The 17,536-nt window shown below is 33.5% G+C and overlaps 3 protein-coding genes across 5 annotated transcripts in view; all 3 read right to left on the reverse strand.

Annotated features, from left to right (window-relative positions):
• LOC126977458 (protein smoothened) overlaps positions 1–17,536 on the reverse strand; it is a 599,797-nt gene that overhangs the window by 303,605 nt on the left and 278,656 nt on the right. The window lies entirely within an intron of this gene.
• Positions 49–1,420, reverse strand: LOC126977521 (glucose 1-dehydrogenase-like). Its single transcript, XM_050826376.1, has one exon. It carries the CDS (start codon positions 1,293–1,295, stop codon positions 525–527), a length of 771 nt encoding a protein of 256 aa, XP_050682333.1. The 5' UTR covers positions 1,296–1,420; the 3' UTR covers positions 49–524.
• On the reverse strand, positions 425–6,558 carry LOC126977522 (uncharacterized). Of its 3 annotated transcripts, none has more exons than XM_050826377.1 (2): positions 5,791–6,558; positions 425–545 (listed from the first exon to the last, which is right to left on the reverse strand). In XM_050826377.1, the coding sequence occupies exons 1-2, from the start codon at positions 6,538–6,540 to the stop codon at positions 525–527; spliced, it is 771 nt and encodes a 256-aa protein (XP_050682334.1). In that variant the 5' UTR covers positions 6,541–6,558; the 3' UTR covers positions 425–524. The 3 variants fall into 3 exon arrangements, with proteins under 3 accessions (XP_050682334.1, XP_050682335.1, XP_050682336.1); XM_050826378.1 differs by lacking the exon at positions 425–545 and adding an exon at positions 1,307–1,480 and having other exon boundaries at positions 6,302–6,558; XM_050826379.1 differs by lacking the exon at positions 425–545 and adding an exon at positions 4,994–5,021 and having other exon boundaries at positions 6,302–6,558.

Raw genomic sequence — 17,536 nt, forward strand, 5'->3', positions numbered from 1 at the left:
AATTATGTAAATACATTGCCTTATAAGTACCATCATTGAAAGCGAACACAAGATTAAGTTATCATTTATTCGTCTTTTTTGTTTAAGAATTTCACAAAAAATATCCTATTATTACGACGTTACGGCCCAATCAAATTATAAGATTACAGGCGAAAATTAACGAGATAATGCCGGATTAGACACACCTGGGGGACGGGCGGTGTTAGATAACCAAATATATTTCACGCCACGCTGAACAGAAACACTTCGAGGAAAACGCTATCTAAATGATAGTCATTGAACACCACGTAAACCTCCGTGCAGCCTTATCTTCATACCGGAGCCTTTTGTTAGTATAGGTTAAAACAACGCTAAATATATTTTAATATGTTTCTACAACTTTGTTTAGATCTAAATTGGAAATTTAAATTAAGTTAAAAATCAATTAAATTAAACAATACTCCTTTATTCTATAATTATCAACACACATTTTTAGGTCAAACCAATTAAATATTAAATATTATTAACTTTTGCATGAATAATATTCAAAGTAATGGTTGTCCTAGGTGCAAGCCACAATCAATTAAATTAGTAGTACCAGTAATGCATTTAGCATCATCACTGGCTAAAAATGTAATTAACTTAGCTATATCTTCTGCTTGGGATACCTTCTTCAGAGGCATCATTTTCTGCATATTTGCGTAGAAGTCATCACTAGCCTCATCACTAAAGCCACCAGCTTTAAATAAGTTCGTTACCACTGGACCTGGATTAATCGCATTCACTCTCACACCTTTGGGAGCTAATTCTAACGCTGCACACTTTGTAAACATATCAAGAGCTGCCTTGGTCATTGAATAGGCTGTCATTGGTGATATAACACTTTGTGACGCAACACTGGATACATTTATTATGTTTCCTTTCGTCTCAATTAAATATGGTATCGCTTTCTGGGTTAAAAGATAGGTACCACGAACATTCGTTGCAACCATCTGATCAAAAATTTTAATATTATCAAGACAACCCGCTAGAGTTAATATTCCGGCGTTGTTAACTAGGACGTCTAGTTTTCCATACCTTTTCAATGTTTCTTGTATGATTCGTTCATTGTCTTCTTCAACACTTATATCAGCGGCGATAGTAAGAGGTTTGGTTCCGCTAATTTTCTCACATTCTTCAGCAACATTGCGAAGTTTATCGACGTTTCTGCCTACAAGTGATAGTTTCGCACGTAACTCGGCGAAGTGAAGGGCACATGACGCGCCGATGCCTGAACTTGCGCCTGTTATAATAATTACTTTATTGCTGTAATCCATGTTGACTCGTGGTTACTTCGGAACTGACTGATCGCGACATTCGCGCTGCAATTACATATATTGCGTAAATCCTTATGAGATGCACAGAGTAGATTCTATACAGAGACAATCTCAAAACTATTCGCACTATTTTGTTCCTGTTACATTAATTTGATTGATATTATTTAGTTTTTGCTTTGGAATGACTGGAATGTAAAATAAAATAAATGAATATTAATAACGTTATGAATTTGTTTTGAATTTAACTGAATAATAATTAATAAGTTTTGTTGATTATGAATAAAACTTATAATGATGGTATATGGGGTCGGTGGGTATGGGTATGGATATACGTATACCATCCACATATCGCTACAATAGACATCCGGATTTCAGTCTATAGACAGATAGTGATATCAATATCAATAATGAATATTGATCAAAACTGTAAACGAAATTGGAAAGGTATAATATTAACAGAAGATTTGACTTATGCAATTGTAGCATGCAGGTAACTTTACTGGTAAGTCGTAATCATTTTTTTTTTTATTTTTTATTATTCATATTAAAAAAGAGTACAATGAAAAATTAAGACTAAGATGCGCCACAGAAAGCTGTGTAGGTTTATGCGTGGTGCAAATGCATCACTTCGCTCACAACGACTGTACTTAAGAAGTATTTATATCAATATTTTATTTTTATACATAAGAAGGTATACTGTTAAATAACAAAAGATGAAAAAAAAAATAAAAAAAATACTTATAAACATAAATATTAAGAACAGTTAACACCAGTCATTACATCCTTTTCCTCTTAGTGTATACTGCATATTTTGAAATGCAGAATTGAAGCATATTTACACGAATTATATTTTTAAATGCGTATTTACGCGTGAATACACAGGCATTGTATGAAAAGAAGTACTTCAATATTATAATTTTCTCATAGATATTATTAGAACCATGGGAATAATTTAAAATATACTTGCGCGTTTATTTTTCTCTAATAATCGCTAGCTGTACTGACGAAGCTCTATTTTAGACACTGAAGCGTATAAATTAGTAAAGGTAAGTAAATATTTATTTAAACAGGACAATTTCATCTCGGAATTTTATACTTGTCAGTGCCAGTGTCAATTCATTTATTTTTATTAATTTTATTATTCTTTAGATTACTGTTTGACCTGATTGTTAGGTCTTCTTTTGCAAGCACTAAATTTGGATATGATCTTAACTATCTCGATGAGTGGCCTTCCTTCACACTGTGGTTTCCAAGAAACTTTGTGCCACGTACAACTAAAACTGTAAAATGACATTCCTTGCGCCATGTTTCTAGGACGATACGACATTAAGACCTTCAAAAAAAGCGCGTACACCTTGCTAAAATTGTTATTGTTATATACTTATTGTATAATATTAGCTTATTCAAATTATTTTACTGACACGAGCTCACCAGGATCTTGAAATGCACAATAACTTTCTGTCTTAAACTTTCATTATAGCCATGAATCCAAGCGACTGAACTTAAAATACCTACACGAGACGAGGGACTTTGACATTAATTCTGATTCGGAAGATGAATTTACTGTGTTCAGTCATTGTTTGTCATCATATTATAAATACAATATACCTGATACTTAAGTCTTTTACATTAATATTTATAAAACATATCATTAACCTTCTATACTCATAGAAGCATACGATTTCCTTGTATCCATACTAATATTATAATTGCGGATGTGACTTTGTTTTTTTTTTATGTTTTCACACCATAACTACTCAACTTGTATACTTACGATTATCATAAATGTGAATGTAAGTATATTTTTTGTGTGTTTGTTACACATTCACGGAATAACTCATCATCCGATCAACATGATAAATAGCTCACACGTTGTCAGGGTTACAGAAAGTAACGTAAGGTATATTTTATCCCGAAAATTTTGAAAGTGTGTGAAATACGAATATTAAGTCAGATCCACTTATATGCATGCATGTAGTAACATGACAATGGCAACAGGTCAATTCTATTTTTCTCGGAATGGTATAGAAAAAATTTCCTTACTAATATTATATTAATCATTGTAACAACATGTATTTTATCGATTTCAAGCTTTTTGGGGGTGCAGAGCACGAACTCGGCATCATTGTTTAAATCCAAGATGGCCGCCACGCTAAATTATCATTGCAACAATATGGATATTGTTTCCAAGGTTCTGGGGGGTGTTTCAAATCAATATCAAAATTATTATTATAGTGAAAATTTTGTATATCATATGCATAATATAATATGTTTTACTGTTACCTGTGTATGAGTGAAAAAAACCGAACCTAATTCACACGTGATTCTTTAACAGTTGTGAAATGAAGAAATGAGATCATTAGAGATCAAACATATTAGTGAACTGTTTATATTTCGTTTTAATTTTATAACCTTATATTTTTTATTGTTTTTGGTTTATATTAATAAGAAATTTATAATATATATATAGACTTTTCAAGTGACATCTTTCTGTTAAAGTTCCGCTCGATGCGATACGTCGCGGGCAAAAACTAGTTTAGCAATAAAATCCGTTAATAACTCGCGTCCGGACGTTACAACATCCCATATAACGATTGGAAGTCTAGAGTTTTACGTTACGTCAACAGATTTTGTTATATATAAAATTCTCGTGTCACATTGTTCGTTCCCGTACTCCTCCGAAATGGCTTGACCGATTCTCATGAAATTTTGTGAGCATATTGAGTAGGTCTGAGAATCGGCCAACATCTATTTTTCATACCCCTAAATGTTAACGGGTGGTCAACACGTTTTTTTTATATTTTTTTAGATTTTTTTTTAAATTTTTTTTTTGATTATGAGTCAGCATTAAAAAATACATACAACTTCAAATTTTCACCCATCTACGAGCAACACTTTTGTATCGCGATTTTAATATCGGCAATACAACGTTTGCTGGATCAGCTAGTAATAGTCTAAGATCGCATTGCGCATGCATCGAAGGTAACTGAAAGCTCCGATGATTCAGATTTTTAAGTAAGAGTTACGGAAATAGAAGATACATTTTTAATATTTTTAAATTGCTTAAATGTTTTATTAATATGTAACAGATGATTAATGGCTTAATATCGTCGCACAGCCGGCAATCGCTATCCTCGTCTAACAAATGATGTCACGCGCTAACTCTCTTTCACTCTAACTTAAATATTTATCTTATTTAACAGCCAGGAACCCTTATTTGTGGCCAGATTTAATTAGGTAACCATATATGATAATTAATAGAAGAAAATTAGCTTCAATTTCATATATAATTACTAAATATACGTTAAGAACGTAGAAATGTATCGAACTTATACCTGTTTACACCTGGCTGCGGAGAGGTGCGGCCAGGTGCGCAATGGCAACCGTGATTTTTTAAAATCATTATATAAATTGCCGTGATGTAGATGATATTTTATTTAAAAAACAAGTGAACGAAATTTTTTCCCAAAAATCAATTAAAAATATTAGCGGCCAAATTTTGATAGGCAACTTGGTAGATATATATTCTCCTAATTAGAAATATATATAAAAATTTGGTTTTTAGCAAATAACCGATGAGCGCACTAATCCTGCAGTCGGATCTCGTACTATAACATTCATTACCAAATGTTAGCTGTATATCACGCTATTTGGCGCAATGCATCCACCGTGTATCGAAAGATTCAGTGATATTGAATATAATACAGCCCAAGTTAATCTTTGAATCTGTTGGTGAAAAACATTAAATGCATTCAGAAATTTTAGAGAAAAATATAAATATACATAAACATACAACACACATAAAAAACACATTTTTTGAAAATTTTAGTTTCGGTAAATAAATCAAATAATATAATATCGGTTACTCTGTTAATATTGCATCTATTAAAATCAGGATATATGAACAAAGGATACACGACCTTGTGTTGTTTTAAAGTTTTATGCTAGAGATATAATTACGGAAACATAAGACTGTGTAGTGCGTTACAAGTGGATGCAAGTACTCATCTGTAAACTCAAGTGATATGATCTAATTAATTCCCACAAATGATTTCTGGCAACACAGCGGTCCTTTATTTTTAAGCACCGTAGTTAGTGATATTAGACATATGTCACTTGGCAAAAATACACATCAGTGATACCGGGGTATGTAGATTTTGCCATTAGGCCTACGATGATCCTAAACGCATCCTTCTTAAATGTGAGGCCATCGCCGCAACTAGGGCAGGTTGCCTCAAAGCCCTCAATATCCAGGCAGAGGCCCTACCCTTCTTATGTCCACTGAGGATACAGCCGCTCTTAAAGTTCAACTTTGTTTAGATCTAATTTGCAAAATTTTAATTTAAATTAAGTCAAAATTCAATTAAATTAAACAATACTTCTTTATTCTATAATTACGAGCATCAACACACATGTTTGATCAAAACAATTAAATATAAAATATGATAAATATTATTGACTTTTGCATGAATATTCATAGTAATGGTTGTCCTAGGTGCAAGCCACAATCAATTAAATTAGTAGTACCAGTAATGCATTTAGCATCATCACTGGCTAAAAATGTAATTAACTTAGCTATATCGTCTGCTTGGGATACCTTCTTCAGAGGCATCATTTTCTGCATATTTGCGTAGAAATCATCACTAGCCTCATCACTAAAGCCACCAGCTTTAAATAGGTTCGTTACAACTGGACCTGGATTAATCGCATTCACTCTCACACCTTTGGGAGCTAATTCTAACGCTGCACATTTTGTAAACATATCAAGAGCTGCCTTGGTCATTGAATAGGCTGTCATTGGTGGTATAACACTTTGTGACACAACACTGGAAACATTTATTATGTTTCCTTTCGTCTCAATTAAATATGGTATCGCTTTCTGGGTTAAAAGATAGGTACCACGAACATTCGTTGCAATCATCTGATCAAAAATTTTAATATTATCAAGACAACCCGCTATAATTAATATTCCGGCGTTGTTAACTAGAACGTCAAGTGTTCCATACCTTTCCGCTGTTTCTTGTATTATTCGGGCATTGTCTTCTTCAACACTTATATCAGCAGCGATAGTAAGAGGTTTGGTTCCACTAATTTTCTCACATTCTTCAGCAACATTGCGAAGTTTATCGACGTTTCTTGCTACAAGTGATAGTTTCGCACGTAAAGCGGCGAAGTGAAGGGCACATGACGCGCCGATGCCTGAACTTGCGCCCGTTATTATAATTACTTTATTGCTGAAATCCATGTTGACTCGTGGTTACTTTGGAACTGACTGATCATGACATACGCGCTGCAATTACATATATTGTGCGAATGCTTATGAAATGCACAGAGTAGATTCTATACAGAGACAACCTCAAAAATATTCGTACTGTTTGGTACTAACCAGTATATTACATTGATTTATTTGATGTTATTTAATTTTTGCTTTGGAACGGCTTTAATGTAAATAAAATAAATGAATATTAATTACGTTATGAATTTGTTTTGTATTTATCTGAATAATAAATAAAAAGAGTTGTTGATTTTGAGAAAAACTTTTAAAGATTGTTCAAAACTGATAATGATAGATTCCAGCCAATGATCAGAATGTGATATCAAAATCAAAAATGAAAATTGGTCAAAACTGTAAACAAAATTGGAAAGGTCATAGTATTATCGGGCTTTTATACTGGCCCATCAGGACCTATACTAATCTACTGTTTTATTAAACACCAATAAGAAAGTAAGAATTTTGTTTTTTTTACCACTTTAAGCAGGTAAAGGGCCTTAATAGATTTTGTTACGACCCCACGCTTACTTAATTCGGCACTGTACCTAACATCATTTTGATCGGAGTTCAAACTGGGTATCGAAAGATTCAGTAACATTGGATAGAATACAGTCCAAGATAAACTTTGAAGGTTCTTTTGGTGAAAAACTTTGAATTTATCAAAGAAGTTTAAGAAAAAAAAACAATATAAACAAACATATTTTTTTTTAACTTTTGGTTAAATTTTAAATAAATCAAATAATAAACGGTTACTCTGTTAGTATACAATCTGTTAAAATCAGGACATATTATCAAGAACAGATACCACGACCTTGTATTGTTATAAGGTTTTATGCTAGAGATATAATTACGGATATAATTAGAACTGTGTAACCGTAACAAATGGATGCAAGCATTCATCTTTAAGCTCACCTGATATTATCTACTTAATTCCCACGAATTATTTCTGGTGATTTTTCTTCTATTAAGAGTTTTATTTTTATAATGTGTCTTAAAAACCGTAGTTAATGTTATTATACGTCACGTGGTCACGTGGCAAAAATAGGTCTAAGTGTTACCGGGGTATGTAGATTTTGCCATTAGGCCTACAAAGACCCTAAATACATCCTTCTGAAATATGAGGCTATCGCCGCAATGACTTCTAATGAGATGGAGGCAATGGCCAATGACAGCAGGTTGACTCAAATCCCTCAATATGCAGGCAGAGGCTTGTGTTCACTCCGGATACTGCCCTTCTTCGAGGTCATAGGCCTGGAGCATGTGATTTAGATACAAATAAGAACTCCGATTATGCGAAGGAAAAAATTCTCTAAACGTTGACCAAATACGGCATCACAACGAGCATAGTCATCGCTAGTGCTCATTTCACCAATAATAATAATAGTAATCTTGTGCATTTTGAAGTCCCATATTATAAGTATACTCCGGAGCCAGTTCTGGAATCAGCCGTGCCAAGCTCTACTGGGACCGATCTATCATCACGGACAGAACTATCATTGCTAATAAGCCGGATATTGTGTTGGTAGATCGGTTAGAGCGTCGGGCATTTATTGACAAATTTATGGACAAATTGTCGAAGTACCTAGACTTAGCACACGAGGTTACTGACATGTGGGATGTTGATTCAACAATAATTGTCCCAATAGTCGTTTCCGTTAACGGTCTTATACCAAAGAGCCTCGACCATCATCTCAAGAGGCTCTCACTTAATAACTGGATAAAGGGTCAGTTACAGAAAGCACCTGTTTTGGGAACGACACGCATCGTGCGGAAGTTACTCAGTCTGTCGCCCTAACCACCAGCGGAATTGTCGTGAACCAACGCCGGCGGGACTCTATTTTTTATATTTATATTTGTAATATTGTTTTTTATAAATATCTTATATATATAAATGTAGAAAATAAGATGAAACTGTCATAATAATAATAATAATACTAAAGTAATATTACTAGGGACACTTACCGTAGCGTACTCAGACTATACTTGTGGCTGAGATCAAGCTTAGCACAATCTTTGATTTGGTATAATTATAGTCATTTGACAGCTGAGCTTAAGTTAAGACAGACAAATAGAAAGGTCAAGCGCGCGATTCTTTATTCACTGTAGTTACCTATCTACATTGTCGATCGTTATTAAACAATCGTTATTTTACAATAGAAACTGTACTAAATTATTAAAATTTTTCGTTTTATTGAAATAAGTGGAAATCGATGAATGATTTATGCGAAATGCGGACTTGTTAACGTATTTGGAAAAGGAACGCATTTTTACATACATGGCAGCTATGGGTGACAGCAGGCAGTGTATTATACGGGAATCTTAAAACGTGGAACAACGTTATGGTGGACTTAACCCGCTTAGCCCACACTCAATGCGATGTTTATAAATACGGACTTCGACTCAACTCGCTAGATAAGTCTGAGCAAATTCTAAGTACGGTCTAGAGAACTCAGACTCAAAGTGTCGAGCGTGATTGCGATTTCACCCAGAATTGTGGGTTGGCCCCATTAGGGAAGCGTTTATCACTTACCATCAGGTGACACTTATCGCCTCGTTCGTCGCGTCACTTTATGGGCCAATGACGGCAATATCAATACCGTCTTTGCGCTGCAGAAGAAGGCTATTCGCACTATTGATAACCTAGGTCCTAAAGAATCAGTAATTATCTATATATATAAAAATGAATTGCTGTTCGTGAGTCTTGCTAAAACTCGAGAACGGCTGGTCTTGATTTACTTGTGGAAGTCCAGAGAAGGTTTAAAAGGTGTGTAAATATGAAAATGCTCGGAATTAAATAAAAACAACAATTTTGTTTTTTCTTTGATGTTCAGAAATCAAATTGAAAGAATAGTTTAAAATGAATAACTAATTAGAATCTTTATCTTCCTTACTCAGGAGGTAAAAATCAGACTTAATTTTAGCTCATATAGCAGGTAGATTTACGATAGTTGCTATCTATCAGCTGATTATTTTTGTGTAGATTGAAAAATCTTAAGTTTTGTCACAAATTAAATTTCTGAACATAACCATAATATTTGACATTTTACAACCAATATGTCGATCCATCTTTTATGTCTATCGATACCTTAGACAAAGAGTGCATCCTTCTATTTTTGTTGGTGACAATTACCGCTACGTGCGCGAGAATATTCTTTTTCTTTTCTTCGGTTATCTTTTGTGATAGTGACATTTAAAGTTATGTGCTCTTTTTTTGTTGATCTTTTATGATAGTCACACTTTACTGCTAAGTGAACGAGAAGTTTTCTCACTTTGATTAATTACAATTAACGCTGCTGAGGAAAAGACAACCTGACTTAGGTCGTCACAGTCAATCAAATGTGCGAAGACCTACCTCACGTGCTAGCCGCAATGATGACCAGAGAGATGAGATCAAGAAAATAGTCGTATTGATATGTCAGAATTGCGTTCTTTAGTGAGTGACAATGAAGTATGCAACGAGTTCGTGCAAATCAAACACAACAACAGCGAGCGACGTATATATTTATGCAAATGCTTAGAGCGAAGCGACCAGCTAGTAATTGAAGCGAATAACATACAAGCGAATTTTCGAGAAACTCATATTGTTAACAACAGTAATAAACAACCTAAGTGTTGAACATATCACCATACAACGTATTTATATTAAATTCCCATTACTTTAGGGTTATAATATATATGCTGAGATGGTTTGGACATGTCGAGAGAATGAATGAAGAACGATTGACGAAGAAAGTGTATAAGGCCAGTGTGAATGAAAGTGTTAGAAGGGGAAGACCTAGGCGGACATTTCAAGATCAAATCAGGGACGTCATGGAAAAGGGCCAGGTCAAGAGTACCCTAAACCGAAGAGCATGTATGAAAGGAATAATGAAAGTGGACGAAGCGAAAATATGTTAGGATCGTAGCAAGTGGAAAGAAGTGGTCTCTGCCTACAACTACGGGAAAGAGGCGTGATTATATGTATGTATGTATAATATATAGCTAAAAAGAAAGGCATTTTTTAAATATTTTATTGCGACGCAAACTGATCTGTCACAGACGATGGCAAATATCATAATGGCGGCGGATCGGCTTGTATTAGTGTAAGTGTAAGCGTGGGGCTATGTATTTACATGTTTACCGGCTTGTTTTGGTGCCTCACTGTTATGTAAGGTGACACGGAGTCCTTATTTTTTTTACTCATCCGTGATAGTGACATATTTTGCATTGTTAAGTAAGTAAGTACAATAATTCTCAATTTGAAGCTCTTAGTGTGCAGTATTGCCAAATTTCTCGTAAAGGTGTTTGACCAATGTCAAATCTCAATAGATTTGATAATTATTTCAATTATTTTGTATGAAATATAAGAAACACAAAAAACATAATAAAAAAAAATTATAACACATTCGATTCTAATAAAGTAACGGTTTCGTTAATACCTTAGAGTTATGGGAATTTAACAAAAACACGTTGTAAAAAAATAACGTATTTGTAAATTCTGGGAATACAGCAACTACCACCAGGCTGTTGAATCAATTTTATCATAGAATTCTACTTAATGCAATAGGTAGAACAAAATTAACTAATAAAATGATAATGAAACACTTATTTTATTTTTAATCATTTATTTATTTAAATACAAAGCAATGACATCTTATAAATAGCATTTTATACAGTCCACAACTACAATAATAATTATACTAGTGTTAAATTTGTCTTTGGCACTCGATTGAATGATAATTGGCACGAACAACAGTAATTAGGCGTGCATGATTTCGTATGATTACTAATATGTAAGTATAGACTAATAAAAAAAGAATTATCATAATTGGTTTACCCAGTCGAAAGTTCTGGCAACAAACATAAAAAAATACTAACGAATTGAGAACCTCCTCCTTTTTTGAAGACGGTTAAAATGGATAAGGCTCAACAAAGTAAGGCAAGAAAAGCCAGTCCGGTCATATCCTTCCAAAATCGGCAATACTTCATTGCACTACATTTTCAGATAGGGTAGGGCGGGGCTAGTTGAGCATAGGGGCAAGCTGGGCAATCGAAATATCTCGGAAACTATACAGTATGCAGAACAAGACATTAAGAGTTATCGTTGAGGAGTTATAGCCGCTCTAGTGAAAAATTGCTCAACTAGCCCGGCCCTACCCTACACGAAAACCGAGTGTGCCGTACGGCACCCTACTCCTTCACCAAGTTCTGATCCTTATTTTGTTTAAGAGATGGTATAATTTTGCATGGCCTTATAGCTTATTTCAATAGCTTTCTGATACATTTACGAAAATCATCTTAATTATAAGCCGTGATTTCCATATTTTTGCTGCTACTTAATAACAGGTGTGAATTCTTTATGAAATGCCTTTTGCTGGACTTAAATTTTCTGAACATTTACAATTGTAATTTATATTTTTTTTACACCATCAGAAAGTAGATATTTCAACGAACAAAAAGGCCCCAAACTTTTTGAAAAAAGTTGATATTTTGAGGTCAGAATTTTTGATTGAAAATTAGGGTGCTTTTTTGATATCGAAAAAATAAATATTTTAAATCAAATAAATTACAGTGTATTTGGGACATAATAAGGTAAGTTATCACCAGATATCATTTAAAAAAAAAAATTTGAAAAAGATATAGGTTTTTTGAATTTTTCACCTAAATTTTGAGGTTATGTGAAAAAAGTGTAATTACAAAAGTTGTAGATCTCTTTATTACCTACAACTTTGCTAATTAACTTTTTGCCATAGGACTTGTAGTTTTGCCGGAAATCGAGATAAACCGTTATTTACCCTAAAACACCCCCCCCCCCCCCTTTCCACTTCCCGACCTCAGAGTAATTTATTTTTCCCTTAATTTTTGTAATATTCTCGTCCTTTTCCAATGGGTTTCATCCTACTATTATTTTGTTTCACTTTTATCATTTTTAAAGGCTTAAAAATTATTCGCAGATATGATCACGCCGATCTGAGGCGATCGCCGATCCGTGATCAGAGTTACCCGGAACGGAAAGAATATGAAAGTCGCAGATAGAGAATTCGCCCTTAGCAACCAAGAGGTTCTGAATACCAAAGAAAACGGCAAAAATGCTTAAAAATGTTTATTTTTATTATACAATAGTAATATCTAACCAATTAGGAATAGGGTTGGAATTTGTAGGTCACTAGATTAACTTTTGACTCAATTCGATTGTTTGACAACAGTACCTAATGTTTCGTCTTGCTCTTTTTATTAGTCTATGTATGAATAGCAATTTTCTGGGACGGAACCTTATCATATCTTATACCACTGCGGCTTGTCCGTCTGTAAACATGAGACTAAGGGGTATACCGGTTTGTAAGGTATTTCAAAACATCGCTGAAATCTGAAACTAGTCTCGTTTAAGAATTCAGCAAGTCAACATCTCCCAAAGGTGCCTCGTGGAGAGGCGAAACACGTGTCGGATTGGTGAAAGACAAATCTTAGCGGAATTAATACTCCTTTTACAATGAAATTTATTTCAAAAAAGTAAAAAAAAACCTATTTGAAAAGTATAATATAATGTTATATTGAACTAGTTTTCACCCGCAAATTCATGCACGTTCAATAGTTACTTTGAGCAGCAATTTTTATTTTTTAATATACTCACTTTGCAAATAATACACTACAAACTGCTGTGGTTAATACATTTTAATAATCTACCAACTATAGAACTTTCATCCCCCTTTTTTATCCCCACAAAGGTTTGAATTTTAAGAACTCTAGAACAAATATGTATTTATTTCTTATCAAGTGCCTAAATACAAATGTTCATATACTCTGTCATAGTGTCAGCTAACTGTAGCCCTCTTGCAAGCAGAGGAATAGACTAACGGACAGTGGAGACTTAATAATTTGGATGGTTATCCTACGGGTATAGAACCTACAAATATCTTTCATATTTGTGCATGAAATAGAGCACAAACAATTTCCCCCAGTTCAATTCGATATTTTAGTAAAAGTTGGTTGTTTCGTTTCCGATATTAGCGGCAACAAACGAAGGTTTTTTAGTCTTTGAATGGTAACTATTGCGTAAATAAATAAAATTGATTGAAGTAGGCCTTACTTTGCGGAAATCCATAATCATCCAAATGTTTTGAGTTTTTCTTTAGTGTTAATTCCACCAATATTTATCTTTTAAACAATTCGACACGTGTTTCGCCTCTACACGAGGCATCCTCAGGACATGTTGACTCACCAAAATCTGGCACGAGTCCCGTGCGAAACACGTGTCGAATTGTTTAAAAGACAAATATTGGCGGAATTAACTATAAAGAAAAACTCAAAAGATATCGATAAATAAATAAACCCAATTGTAGGACTTTATATCTTCCATGTACAGACATCAAAATTACTTCAATTACAAATGAACAAAGTAACATGAATAAATTAAGGCCAATTGGCGAATAATTACGCGAATTGAATAATGTGTGTTGCGACCATAATTATCCCCTCTATAAAAGCAGTCAACAAAACGTTTATTGTAATACAATGTAAAACACAATGTAAAATTGTAATAACAATTATCAATTTATTACAAAATTTAAGTGTGATAATTGTTAAATGTCTTACAAGACTATTGAGACTGTCAACTGCTCCAGTATCCAGAATAAATTATAATAAAAATAAGTAATAAAAGAATAAAATTGATAATGATGTGAGTTAATTTTTAAAAAAAAAATAAATATGCGTGTTAATTAATTAAAGTTTTCTAAATTAATATTTTTATACAATTTGTTATGTTTTTAAAGTGATAAACCTCACTTCTGGGATTAAATATCGTGCTAGCGCTCTATCCAACTGAACCATCCGTTCGAGTGACGTATCGTTTATAAAATCTTGTATGTCTTGTTCAACTCTCAGGTTGTGGCTTCTTCTACAGGATCTACTTTACAGTTAATAACCTGCTAAACCCTAATATTTGCATATTAGGAAATTTACATAGGATTTCGCTCTTGCAAATATAAACAATTTGTTATGTTTTTAAACTCACTTCTAGGATTAATAATTACACAAAACAAACGGCTGCCTCACTTGGAAAGAGGACTCGCACGGAACGGTCGCGGGTTCAAGTCCCGCATCGTTCATAAAATTTTCTTTAAAGTTTTTCTTGTGAATTTTTTTTATATTATTTTAGAAAACTTTTAATATGTATGGTGAATTTATACTTACGATGAATGTGGATTAAAATAAGTCAGGCTTGTAACAGATACATACAAAGCATACATTAAAAGTACTTTAATTCTCAGATGTTAGGAGCCAATCACCTCTCTCATCTTTTTACGGGTCACCTGGTGTTAAGTGATCACCGCCGCTCACATTCTCCTGCAACACCAGAGCGTTGCCGGCCTTTAAGGAAAGTGTACGCGCTTTTTTTGAAGGTACCCATGTCGTATGGTCCCGGAAACACCGCACAAGGAAGATTGGCTTTATGATTTATTTATTTATTTATTCTTCTCAAAGATTGGCTTTACAAGACCCATAAATGCATGAAGTAACTTAAATCTATGAAGAGATTCTATCGATATTCCCGCTATCATCCCAATTTGCTTATTAAACTTTCGATAGAGATAATATATTTTATTACGATGCAATATATTCTTGATAATGCTATGTAGGCACATAAGTGAATTTGCTAGAAACTGTCATAACTATAATGTTACACCAGGAACAAACAAACTTATAATGCCTACTACTCGGCTAAGTCGAGTTAGCAAGTCTTTTGTGGGTCGATGTATTTTATTTTACAACAAGCTTCCAGGTAATATTCAAAACAAATGTATTACGAAATTCAAGAAAATTATTTAAAATCGTTTGTGTGGTAAAGGTTATTTTAACATATACGACTTTCATAATGATACCACGGATTGGGAATTGAGCGACCGCCCACAGGCTTTTAAATAATAAATTTTATTGTACGATTTTACATTGTAACCATATTTATATAAAAAAAAAGCTGAGGTTGTTGCGCCCGTTCTTCTCATGTCTGAGGCATACCCTTTGGAATGGGTAGTAGTTTTTGACTTTTAATAAGTGATTTCATATCCTATTTTGAATAAAATATTTGAATTTGATTGTTAAAATAAGTTTATTACTTCACTAAGAAAGATTTTGGAGCGAAACTTTAAAACCAAAATCTTAGTATGACCGTGGTCAGCAATTCACTGCCGCCCGTCGCCCACAAGAGACACCAATTCATTGCACACCAAGATTATTGAAACAATAATCCGCCTTGATTTATCTAACACAAGGGTGCTCAAAATGTCGATCGGGATCGACAGGTTGATCGCGAGTGCTTTTTGAGTCGATCTCGAGAAAAAAATCCAGTATAATAAACTAAAATCGGTAATTACGTACCATCTTATGAAAAGTATGCTCAGGACATGCAGTGTCACGCTTCAACATCCAAAGTCACTCTTTAGTTAAGCTTAGAAATTTAGAACTCATTTGTTTTGTAAGAACTAATAATAAACTCGCAATTTTGAATAATAATTATGAGTTTTTTGATTGACATTTAAGAGCAGACCTACACTTACCTTGACTAAAAAAATACATATTTTGCGCTAAACTAATGTTTTTGTCATCGTGACACTCTACCTAGACGACAATCCATCATCACACATACTTGAAGCCTCTCAGAGCCGATCGATCGTATACTAACAATTTTGAGGTAGATCGCCAGCAAATCAAGCTTGAGCACCCCTGATCTAACACAAACCGAATAAAAACCGTATACTAAAAGATTGGCAATTAAATTATCTATATATAAAGATTCAAAAAAATAAACCAAATAGTTTTTGCCTGATCATCCCTTTCGTGCCCGCGTTAAATATATCTTTAAAATAAACGAAGTTTTACAAAGAAATTTAAACACTCGTGTGTATCAAATCAAGGAAATAGTCTTGTTTGACATTTAATTTTATTAAATCATATGGACTAGCTGATTAGATGTAATATTTGATTTAAAATCATCGCCAAACATCGAATTTATATTCTATAATAAATTATCATGTATTATTTAATACGACATCACAACAAGGATTAAAACGCGTGCTAAAAATTTTAATGTTATTATTAGGTAGGTTTGTTGACTTTACACCCAACAAATTCGAACCTGAATCATTTGGGTGAATACCCTATGTTATTTTTTACCAAATAATTAATGTAAAATTTCAATTGAAATTAAGAACACGCATTAAATTCATTTAATTGAACTTAGGTACATCTTTGAATTATTTAAACATATCAGAAACAATATCACTTAATCACAACCATATTATTTTATATTTATTTTATAAAGAAATTAATTATCGACAAGCAAGCATTTGATTTAAGGTACTCATTACATTAAAAAGTACAGACTAGCTAAATTAATAATTGCGGTTTGTAAATAAAATATTTATGTCCAGAAAATAATTGCTCACACACCATACCTACATAATAAGTAAACCAAACTCATAAATAAAATCGTAAACTTAATACAGAATTGTAGTTACACTGCTGTTTTCTACTATGCTCCTTCAATAAGAATCTTCTACCTATTAAACCATACAACATGTATAAAAAAAAAGTGTATAACGTAATATAAATGTTCCCCAAAGTCTGCCTTTCATAAAGTACTTATTTCCCCCTTCAGCCTGTAGTACCCCGCTGTCGTCATAAAATTCTGTCAGGGCTGCCACTGAAAATTATAGGTATTACCTGTTAATTTAGTTAGGAGAAAATTTACAATATTTCAGACTTTACCTGATCCTGAAACAATATAAACCCGAGAAAGGCAACAGGCACATAAGGCAAAAAGTTTCTAGTGGAATGCGCGGTTGTGGAATTCCAAACATCAACGTCCGGTACTGAAAATCACAGATGAGGAGAGATGACAGTTTAACTAAAAAACTATGAAACTTCAAAGGCGTGAACCTATGTGTTGACCAATAATAGGGCTGCCTAACAGTTGCGTATGTGTGCAAAT

The sequence above is a fragment of the Leptidea sinapis genome, chromosome 45 (genome assembly GCF_905404315.1).
Source record: "Leptidea sinapis chromosome 45, ilLepSina1.1, whole genome shotgun sequence".
Classification (NCBI taxonomy): domain Eukaryota; kingdom Metazoa; phylum Arthropoda; class Insecta; order Lepidoptera; family Pieridae; genus Leptidea; species Leptidea sinapis.

Bases quoted from the DNA above. Each gene is read 5' to 3' on its own strand.
- LOC126977521 (XM_050826376.1), bottom strand. From the start codon at position 1,295: ATGGATTACAGCAATAAAGTAATTATTATAACAGGCGCAAGTTCAGGC.
- LOC126977522 (XM_050826377.1), bottom strand. From the start codon at position 6,540: ATGGATTTCAGCAATAAAGTAATTATAATAACGGGCGCAAGTTCAGGC. The intron at 546-5,790 runs CTAGGACAACCA...TGTGGCTTGCAC, and splicing joins TAATTGATTGTGGCTTGCAC to CTAGGACAACCATTACTTTG.